At 39.6% G+C, this 10,723-nt stretch overlaps 1 protein-coding gene across 1 annotated transcript in view; it reads left to right on the forward strand.

The window, feature by feature from the left end:
* LOC118423909 (receptor-type tyrosine-protein phosphatase N2-like) overlaps window positions 1-5,099 on the forward strand; it is a gene marked incomplete in the record, with an annotated part of 95,991 nt that extends 90,892 nt beyond the window's left edge. The window contains 2 exon segments of the mRNA XM_035832220.1: window positions 844-917; window positions 1,595-5,099. Coding sequence (XP_035688113.1) covers window positions 844-917; window positions 1,595-1,666 — 146 coding nt within the window.
* Between the last annotated feature and the right edge of the window lie 5,624 nt (window positions 5,100-10,723).

The following is a 10,723-nucleotide window of genomic DNA, read 5'->3' on the forward strand; positions in this document are numbered from 1 at the left end:
AATTCTTTGCTATTTTTTCTAACCAGACCTTTTTTGAAGAGTATTTATAAGTTTGCCTTTCATGTGTTTTTTCTTTGCATATTATTGACAAGACAGTTGTCAGGGATTGCATTCCTGTAGTGAATCATAATGGGAGATTTCTTTGATTTTTGGAGAGTAAGAAATGAACAAAAAATGTCTCTCTGTCTACAGTGATGGTTGTGGGCGTACAGGAACCTACTGCCTGGTCGACATGGTCCTCAACAGGATGACTAAGGGTGAGTGTGCTGCAGCTCCACCTTGTGGTTTGTGCTTGCAATGCAGTAGGCTGTCAGCCACCTGACTGTATTGTCTGGTTCTGAAACTTGTGTTGCTGTTCACACCTTGCAGTGTCTAGTGGCACATACATGTAGTTCAGCAAGTTTGTTCTGTTCTGTAGTAGGGTATATTTTGGAGGCGCTGCCTGCCCTTCCCATTCAATATTCTCAAGACACCTCCTATGTCCTTTTTTAATATGAAATACAGTGTAACCCCTACCAAGCTGTCTTGAAACCAGGACCTAAAACTCATTGGAACCAGGCACTTGAGTAAAGCTGCTACTTATTTTAGCCACAGGGATATCCCCTTTTGAGACTATTTTGCCCTACCTACATGAAAGAACATTGACAAAGACAACAATGCCCCCTAGTATTTTGTAGTATTACTGCAGCTGCAGGGGTTGCATATCCTTGAAACAGATGGCTGAAAAGAACTTGAAACGAACTACATTCTTCTGCTAAATCATAAACTTGGCCAGTCAATTCTGTTTTCTTTTTTTTCATAGATTTTTGGACTTATTTCTCATGATTTTCTAACCATACGTAGGTGCCAAGGAGATAGACATTGCCGCCACGCTGGAGCATATACGTGACCAGAGACCGAACATGGTGAAGAGTAAGGTATGTCTCTGACTGTCTCAATATTAGATGGTACTCCCATAGCCTTCCTTATTATTTATTAGGCTGCAGGGCACTAGGTTGTTATCCAATGTTTCTAGGGCACCAGGGTTTAACAAATTTTCTAAAATTCACTTGTCCTATATATTGGGCAAGTACATAAAAAATTTACTTGTCTTAAATAACATTTGGCTTTCCCAAAAATTTTAAATTTTAAATTTCCAGTAATGAAATTCTTGTACTATTGGCCATTTTTTTGTTCTGTGTTGAACAATGCTTGATGCTATGACAGTGAAAATTAACAAGTACAATTTACATATACATATATATCAAAATCTAACTCATCGAAAAATCATGCACAAAGGAACATGCACTTGCCCGATTAGCAATTATTTCACTTGCCTCGGGGACAATCGTACTTGCGGACTTGTCCAAACCTGGGCAAAATATTGTTGGTTATGCCAAAAGATCTTTCCCTTCAAATTACATTATACATTGTCCCCCACATGTACACTTACTGTAAATGACATGCTATACCCAATATGTTGACTTACTCATACCTATAAATACATGTATACAATGTTTGGTTGTACTGTAAGTAGTTGTTATACATGTAGACCTTACAAAAGTTGCTGTACTAAAAGATTTCTTTAAACCAAACTTTCTCATACCCCACACAGGACCAGTTTGAGTTTGCGCTGACAGCTGTAGCAGAAGAGGTGAACGCCATCTTGAAAGCCCTACCGCAGTAGCGCTAACAAACAGAACTGTGGACGACGAGTCATGCTGGAAGAACGTTTCCTGACTTACCTACAAGTCGTGTCAAGAGAACTCTTCAAGATACAAACCTTTGCCTAGTTGTTTGGTCCGACATACCATGTAGGAGCTGTGACTGTAAGAATGAGAGTATTCATGTCTTCTTGGTACTAGGAGTTTCCAAGATTCTTTCCTTACATGTAAGTCATCATGTTTATTGCCTTCAACTTCCAGAGGGCTGTGAAAAATGCACAACGCTCATACAGAAACCCAACCTCCTCAATTACTTTATTACTAGACAATGATACTTCAATTGCCAAACATTGCCCAACAAAAAAGCTCTTTAAAGGTATAATTGTGGAATTTGGTGCCAAAAACTGCAAATATCGTGAATTTGAAAATCTCCATTCAGATGACATGACATCTGTAACTTACTTTCAACATATTCACATCATTGTTTAAGATTGCAGGTGGTAAACAATGCAAAAGCAAGCCACATCAAGTCCGACCAAAAAATGGCCAGCCAAAAGTAAGCAGAATGTAGATTTAAAGCCAAACTTGAGTAAGCCACAGAATGTAAGGAGACTTTTCAATCAGCTGTTGCGGTTAGAGGTCTTGGAAACTTTGTGAGGGTTCATGTATCACAGAAAAACTCCACATATGGACTTTGACAAACTTCAGTAACAATTTGTGCAAACCACCAAATGCATTTGAGCACATTCTGTTTATTTCTATCTGTTGACAGAAAGTTAGACAAAGTTGAACAAAACGGTAAACAACTGAAAAGCCTTGGGAATTGTGCATATTTCAAGATGTTTTCACAGCACAATGTTGCATTCTTACACTGTTAATATCGCTGAATATCATTTTACAATATGGTATGGAAGCCCAACTCATACTCATAATGTATAAATATGACAAAAATCAATGACTCTATTTCTAAGTTTGGATAATTGCAATACATACCTTTAAAAATACTCTGTCACCTCTCAGAGGATGAACTGAACATAATTATGATAATTGTGTTTCTTAATGTGACAGAGGTTTCGACTGCCAAATAAACCAAATTTTCTGTTGGATTTACATGGAGAGAATCTTGGAACCGTAGTAACCACTGTGGTGTAAAATGTGGCTGAATTCAGGAACAGATTTAAACAGACTGTAGGTAGTAAAAAGAGACCAGATCTGAACTCCAGGCAGTGGATAAAAAAACTTCAGAAAGATTCATCTCAGAGAACTAAAGATTGAAAACATGTGATTGTAGTAGTCTGAGGAGTTAGGACACGTGTGCAGCCTCTAGAGGGCAGGCATATCTAGATAGGGAGTGACGTGTAAAGGAATCCGTGGTTTTGAGATGGTTTTTGTTGTTCGCTGTGTCAATGTGTCAAAGTCAGGACTTGTGCAGACTGCAGGCTTACATGTATGTGTTAGTCACTTCCAGGGCTGTCTCCAGGACCCATCTGTCTCGAGACAGAAATTTGCTTCCGGAAATAACTACATCAGGTTGACATATATTCATATAGTAAGGTTCTTTAGGCACAAACAAGAAGTACTTATACTTCCGATGTTTCGATAGTGAGGAAAACAGAAGAACACGATGGATTAAGGAGGCAGTCTGGATCAGAAAATCAGCTCCTGTCATGAACAGAGATGAGGGGGGATACAAGCTGAGCCACGTTTGGGACGGCATTCTTGCTGCTGCAGCGCCACCTACATCGGCTATAAGTAGCAGCAAGAAGTAGTTTCCAGTCATTCTACCCTGATGATGGTGTCTGATAGACATTGAAAAGTCGGAAGTAAGTACTCCTTGGTTGTGCCTAGAGAACCTTACTATAGGAAATTTGCTTCTTTGAACAGAAAATAATTTTACCCCATCCGTCCCCAAAATGATATGAAGCTGTTGAAAATGTACTTGATAAGCCAAAAATCATCAACTCCCAAACAATGAATGGAGGGAAGAAAGTTGAGCTGGAGACAGCCCTGGTCACTTCACCATCATCTTTCTCATGTGACCTTCTCCACATGCCCAATACAGCGTCTATCTCTACAAGCTTTTTGACGAAGAACACATACTGCAAGACTATAAATCTAACCTCTCCCAAAACATCCCTGTTCACATACAAACATGGCACATTCCTTACCTAATCTTACTGACAGCTGACAAAGCCTGATAGTTTTGTTAGATCAACAAGTCAAATTCTAAATTATACAAAAATGCCAGGAATTTTTCACATGATCCCCACCTTCATAGCATTCCACTTAACACACAGCTGTTACCTTAGAAAATTTGCACCTGGCAGTCGGACATATTTTAGAACAGAAATATTGAAGATGCGGGAAGACAAAAAGGAAACAAAAGAAAGCTATTTTTGTACATAGCCCTGTAAGAAAAGGTTTAAACATGCTGCATGCAATGATCAATCTCTATATAAAGCTGTAAAGATATGAGCTGGGTTTGGGGAAAATTCAGGCTATAAGAAACTAAGCACTGAACGATTCCGTTCATAGAAAACAGTCATTTTGAAACTGGCTACCAGTGGTAATTAGATACTTCTTGACCAATCAAAAATTAGAAGACATGATACTGGTAAAACTGAAATTTGATTGGCCAATGAGTTGTCCTAACTAACTAATGAGAATATCAGATTCTATTGTGTAGTGAATGTTTCCATATCGTATCTTAAAGCTGATTGGTGTAAATCAAATGCAACAGATGATCTGATTGGATGAATACACCTGTATCTACGTACCATGACAGTGTCAGTGCAATGAAGTACTATACAACTCAGAGTGACCAACTTTTTGTGATTGGATGTATATGACTATATAACATGTGATATATATATTTTATGTAGATGTACGTAAGTGTACCTAGTAAATGTGCATATCATCATGACCAAAATGCAGTGGAAAATGCATAAGTATCAAGCATTTTATCCTAGATATTATATGATTTTAGTCCGTGTATATGTACCTAAGAGATGTAATTTTAATTGTGACAAGAGTTCTAAGGTGTTAGTGATCATTTATGATGGTAGACAAAGTTCCAAGTGTTGGCTGCAAGCAACCATGAAGTGTGTTGACAGAAATTAGTACATCCAAGTAGTTACAAAATACAGTCGTCAAGAAAAGCAGTAAAAGAGCAAATTTTCAGACAAGAATGATAAAAAATGAGGTACCATCATACATTCCTGTATCAAGTCATTCCCAGGATGTAACATGATTGACAACTATGGTTTTGTTGCAATCCCACAATGCAATGGTTGCCAAATATGGGCATGGCCAGATCACATGACTACAGGGTAAAGAATGTTGACTAGATTTGGTGTAACCATCACGGAGGATTGATTGTTTTAACAGAAATGACAGAAATGGATGTGGAAGAATTCTACTAGAGTATCATGTTGCTATTAAACAGGTGTGAATGGATAAAGGGTTTTCTTGTTTTCTTTCAGTGGGATTTTTTGTGCTACACGGATTAATACATTATATATAATTACACTAGCAGACATGCATTATGCATAATTTTTTCAGCCCCTTGGAATTACAGGCATAGATTTATAACAATGGTGCTGTATACTAGTATCACATGGAGTGAAATTAACAATCAAAAAGGGTCCAGAGGATATCATCTTTGGAATCAAGTCAGTTTGATCGTATTAGGCGTCCCAATAACACACACCTCTGGTATGTAAAGGCAGTGCCCATCTCTGCCTCTATCGCCCTTAAGCCACACAGGACCACTATAGTAGGGTGTTAGACCGCAGGTAGTGGTGTATATTTGACCTCCACACTCTCTCATTATCACTGTGTACAAAACAGAAAAAGCAGTATGTACCATTATTGTCTATTAGACTTAAGTAGTAACAAGTAGAAGCATGGCATATATCTAATGCCATTGAACCTGTCGTACAATGCCACCACACAGCGTCTTCTATAATCATAAAGACAAGGAAGTAATTCTGAGCTACCAAAGATATATTAATGGAATGATAAAGTGTTTATAAACAGTATGCAAGGCATTTAATTGTGATCACTGGTCAATGAAAAGAAAATGCCTTCAATGGCGCACCTGTTACATACTGGAATTTTCCAACCTCACCTGTTACACAATGTTGCATTTGCCAAGAGACACCTGTTACACAACGTGGCATTTGCCAAAGGCACCTGTTACACACTGGCATTTGTCAATGACACCTGTTGCACACTTTGGCATTTGCCAACGACACCTGTTATTGTGGCATTTGCCAATGGCACCTGTTGCACACCGTGGTATTTGCCAACGGCACCTGTTACATCACTGACATTTGCCAACGGCACCTGTTACACACTTTTGTATTTGCCAACGGCACCTGTTACACACTGTGACATAAAGCCAACAGCACCTGTTACACACTGGCATTAGCCAACAGCACCTGTTACACACTGTGGCATTAGCCAACGGCACCTGTTACACACTGTGGCATTTGCCAACGGCACCTGTTACACACTGTGACATAAAGCCAACGGCACCTGTTACACACTGTGGCATTTGCCAACGGCACCTGTTACACACTGTGGACACAACTGTTACACACTGTGACATTAGCCAACAGCACCTGTTACTGTTGCATTTGCCAACGGCACCTGTTACACACTGGCATTTGCCACCTGTTACACACTGTGATACTGTGGCACACTGAGTAGAGTCAGGAAAGCTGTGCTGAAAGGTGCCTTTACGGTGAAGGCAATGTCGAGCTAAGAACGGCGGAAATCGTGTCTGGATCTGGTGTCCGCCAGCCTAGCCACTCGGCCATTCGACGCCATAATTCTTTTCATACCGTACGAATTCCACTGCAGTACATTTGACAGCCGCAAGTGTGCTCTTTGAGTATTACTAGAAAATGCGATAGGTAGATTCAAATCATAAAGAATTACACATACAATGATATTGGTGTCGCTGCTTACGGACTTTTCGAGTACCCAATTCAGTAATATACCTTTAAGATATATTTGCCTTTGACCTTGTCCCATGGCAAGTAATGAAGACAAAATAAAGCCCCGCCCCCAGTAGAAAATAATCCTAACTTGAGCTAAGGGCACAACTCGCCGTACAATGTACGTGTAACTGCGTGGGCAATCTTTTGGGATACGTAAGTGGTAAGTACCGCCTCCGTACGAAGGAATCCAACGGATTTCGGAGCACGCAGACACGCCGTAGAACTCTAAGTGCATGTGGAACTTTCTGTGCTATCGGGCTGCGGATTGCCCCCCATACGAGTCGGGTTGTGCTCTTATATTTAATGCAAGTCATGGCTTTGTTCAAACGTTTGTAGACGGTTAGTTACGTGACCTTTGTCACGTAGTCGTGTTTGTCTGTCTGCGAGTTCTAGTCTTGAACTATGAAACTCCATTCCCTTGGACATTACTAAATTTAGGGTCGTCATTTACACTATTGACATGATCGACGAAGAGATAAGAAAAACAACTATTTTTCATATATAACAGATTTGTAGGGTCCGATAAGATAACATCGTACGATTGCCATACAACGGTAAAAAGTCTTGGGATAGATGTGCATGTGTCGTGCAAAATGTAACTGTCTTGAGTCGAAAATGATTGTCAAAGATTCTTTCAAGAGTTCAATTTTGCCTGTTCGAAAATCATACAGTGGCCTACGCCGATTATGGTCGTCTCCTTTTGTCGTATTAGGATTTGTTTTTTAAACTGGCGGAAAACGCTTTTGCCAAATAGATATTGAATAATTAGGTAAATGGATTCATGGCATTTTTGCTACTAAAAGAGTTTTCTTTTGCTTTATGAGTTTTCAAAGGATTATACAACCAGTGCAATGAAAGGTGAGGGTCAAGTGCAGAATACACAAAGTTCAAAGTACAGCGACACTATTTGTAGTGCAGGTCTTAAAAACACTGCTCTAGCGTGGGGTGACGTAAGGGGACGCTTCTCATAAGTTGTCAGACAAAGAAGCGTATTTCTACTCGAACTCCAAGCAGATGTTGTAAGGAGAGATCTCCCATTTTCTTCACTGTCCAGTTTTCCTGACTCTCTTCCCACACCACAATCAGCGCCTGCGCCCAAAATTTGGACGATTCCAGACATTAAGATGGTCAAGGTTCCCAGACGGAACAGCAGAGAAGTAAAATGTATAGTGTATAATCAGAGCTAGAAGCGACTGTATATAGTATATAATATGCTGAACTACTTTCCGGATGGTACCCAGGCTAGCCGCTAGACTAGTTATCTAACAACAAAAATCTTCGGCCGCAAACTTTGCCAGAGCCAACAAAATATTATTACGGAACTCGTACGGACTTGAATATGCGCAGAACTTAATTTGGTTACTTCTTAAGATGTCATCGCCACAGCACACAGACTGTGATCCGTATTTGCACCCAGTATTATGTATTGCCAATTGGCCAAACTCCACACTACATAGCGTCGGTAAACACTAGTTGCTCGTGACCCCAGCGATATTGTTAACCCAAGAGCGGGACAAATATTGACACAGGCTGCAGTATTCGGCTGTATGGGACAAAATAGTAACATAAAACACTTCTGACAGAAAAGCTAAACTCCAACAAAGGTTTCTACATCTATGCGTTTGTTTTCCAGACTCGCACTTGTAAATGTGAAACAAAAACACCGAATTTATCATTCCCTTTAAATTATAAAGTGCTTGTGTTATGCCGTGTTGGATTATATTGATGACATCCGCGCTTGCATCAATATTCGGCCGTTTCAAAAGGGAAAAAATCAAACATACTGTAAACCATATAAAGCAGATTCCAAATGAAGAAATATATGCCGTAGATTGCAAAAATGGTATACTCACATCATGGAATGTCAACTTCAATTCCAACGTCAAAGAAGCAAGATGTGAAAGAATGAAAATGAAGAATACATCATTCTGTATACCATACATGTGTTATGTCCTTTTTTTTAACCTTTCTGACAACTTAAATTTCATAAGAAAGCAACATTTTTTTTTATTCGCATCAGTTTTGGGGTTCTCAGAAGATGTCATCAATAAACAAAGCAATCAAATCAACATGGCCTTACGAAAACTCAACATTTCCCGATTACATTCAGTCTTAACATTATCATTCGATTAATAATGACTGTGCACTTTTTGCGTCTCAAATGTACATTTTAGCCAGTCACTGTATGAGGTTAACGTTTAGAACCGACTGTCATGTTTATTATAACACCACGGGTGGAAATTAACTTGATTACCTATAAGCAGGAATCGAGAACTAGAAGTATACTTAGTAGTTTGTAAGGTTCGATGTGCAATAACATCAGAAGGACGGGAGACCTGGCGCATCCCCGTCTTGTAATTAGCCAGCGAAAGGGTATGTCACCCCATAAGGGGCGGTATCAGCCCGTCGTGTGTAAACATGTGCGAACATGTGTGATCACGTCGACCGATGACGATGATGATGAACATCAGAAGGGTATATCTTTGGTAAATGTCCTTGTTTATTTGATAAGTTTCTTTAGGCACAACCAAGGTAGTACCTACTTGCAACGTTTTGATGTCTGCCAGACACCATCATTAGAGTTAGAATGACTGGATGACTTTTCGCTGCTGTAGGTGGCGCTGCAGCAGCGAGAATGCTGTCCCAAACGTGGGCTCATCTTGTACCCCCCCCCCCCCTCGTTTCTGAAGAACCTTAGTATATGAGCAATTGCCAACCTGAAAATTTACGGGTCTTTTGTCATTGATCACTTTGGTTGGTTTAATTGAGTATCAATGACATTGGCACTCAAGATTACAAATATGAAGAATGCCAACGTTACTGAAAGAATGTCGACCTTAGTTATAGTTAGTGGCATTCGTTAATCTCAAGAAATTACGTAAACTGCGATACCGCTATCACCAATAGGTTCAAGGTTGATGTTACGTTTCTCCGTGTTGGATGAAGTACTACATACTTCTCATCTGCTTTCATTTCCCACCAATCAGGTCTAACGTTATGTTTCTCACAATGCATGCATAACATTATGCAAAATCATGGGTCAACTTTAACCTGAAAAATCAACTACACCTGGGTATTCTTATAGTTGAAGATATGAGAAAATCTATACTACTAATCTAAGATAAATCAACGGAGATCTGCAGCTGTATACATTAGACGTTTTGTCTGAATATTTTATTCAGTACACTACTTAGTGTGCTTCAAAAGAGCGTCTGGACGCCTCGGTGGCGTGAGGTGACGTCATCGACTATGACGTCATGCTCGGCACCTGTACACCTGTTTGTTGTGCCGATGCTGTCAGCTCAGGGTTTGTCGTATGAAAATATTTAGATAGCATGCATTTCAAACGATATAAAACATACAATTTAAAAACATGTTACGCAGGGCCTGGAGCGCTGTTCTGCAAAGGAAAAGAAGAGGCGCTTCAAAACAAGAGTTTCTGAAAATCAGTTCCAGACCGGATCAGTTTTTTTACGAAACCGGTTCATACCGACCTTTTTTTTTTTAAATCAGGTTCGTAGGGCCTGATGTTACCATCATGAAGATGAAGAGCGGCCCACAGCGATAACTGTAGCAGCATGTCTTCTCCCTAACAAAAGACTGTTGAGGTGACGTCATATGATAGCAAATTGATCAAAATGGTGTCACAGCGCCTAGTATACCAAGGAGTATACTGCTTATATGCTTTCTTTCAAATAGTTTTACTGACATATTTACATTGCATTCCTCTGTGAGCATCATGGGGATATTTGGTAAACCCCCTATCACAGCCAGGACAATGTTTGATTATCGAAACGTTAAAACAGAAGTGTAACGTTAATTGATTAATTAACTTCTTGAAAATGATCTGCCTTTCATATTCTAGGTGGAGGAAATTTAACAGCGTTTTAGGGTACTTAGAATATTGCATTCATAAAGCACTCGCTTTAGAGCACACGGAAAGAGTGGGATACGAGGATAGTGCTGTTACCTGTTATCTAGGTTTTAGTGACGTGTTATCAGCTTAGAGAATGATAATTTGATTATATGGACATCAATCTTAGTTCGTTCGCAGAAAAAAGAGTTTTCGACACT

Source organism: Branchiostoma floridae, chromosome 10, assembly GCF_000003815.2.
Source record: "Branchiostoma floridae strain S238N-H82 chromosome 10, Bfl_VNyyK, whole genome shotgun sequence".
Taxonomy (NCBI): Eukaryota; Metazoa; Chordata; class Leptocardii; order Amphioxiformes; family Branchiostomatidae; genus Branchiostoma; species Branchiostoma floridae.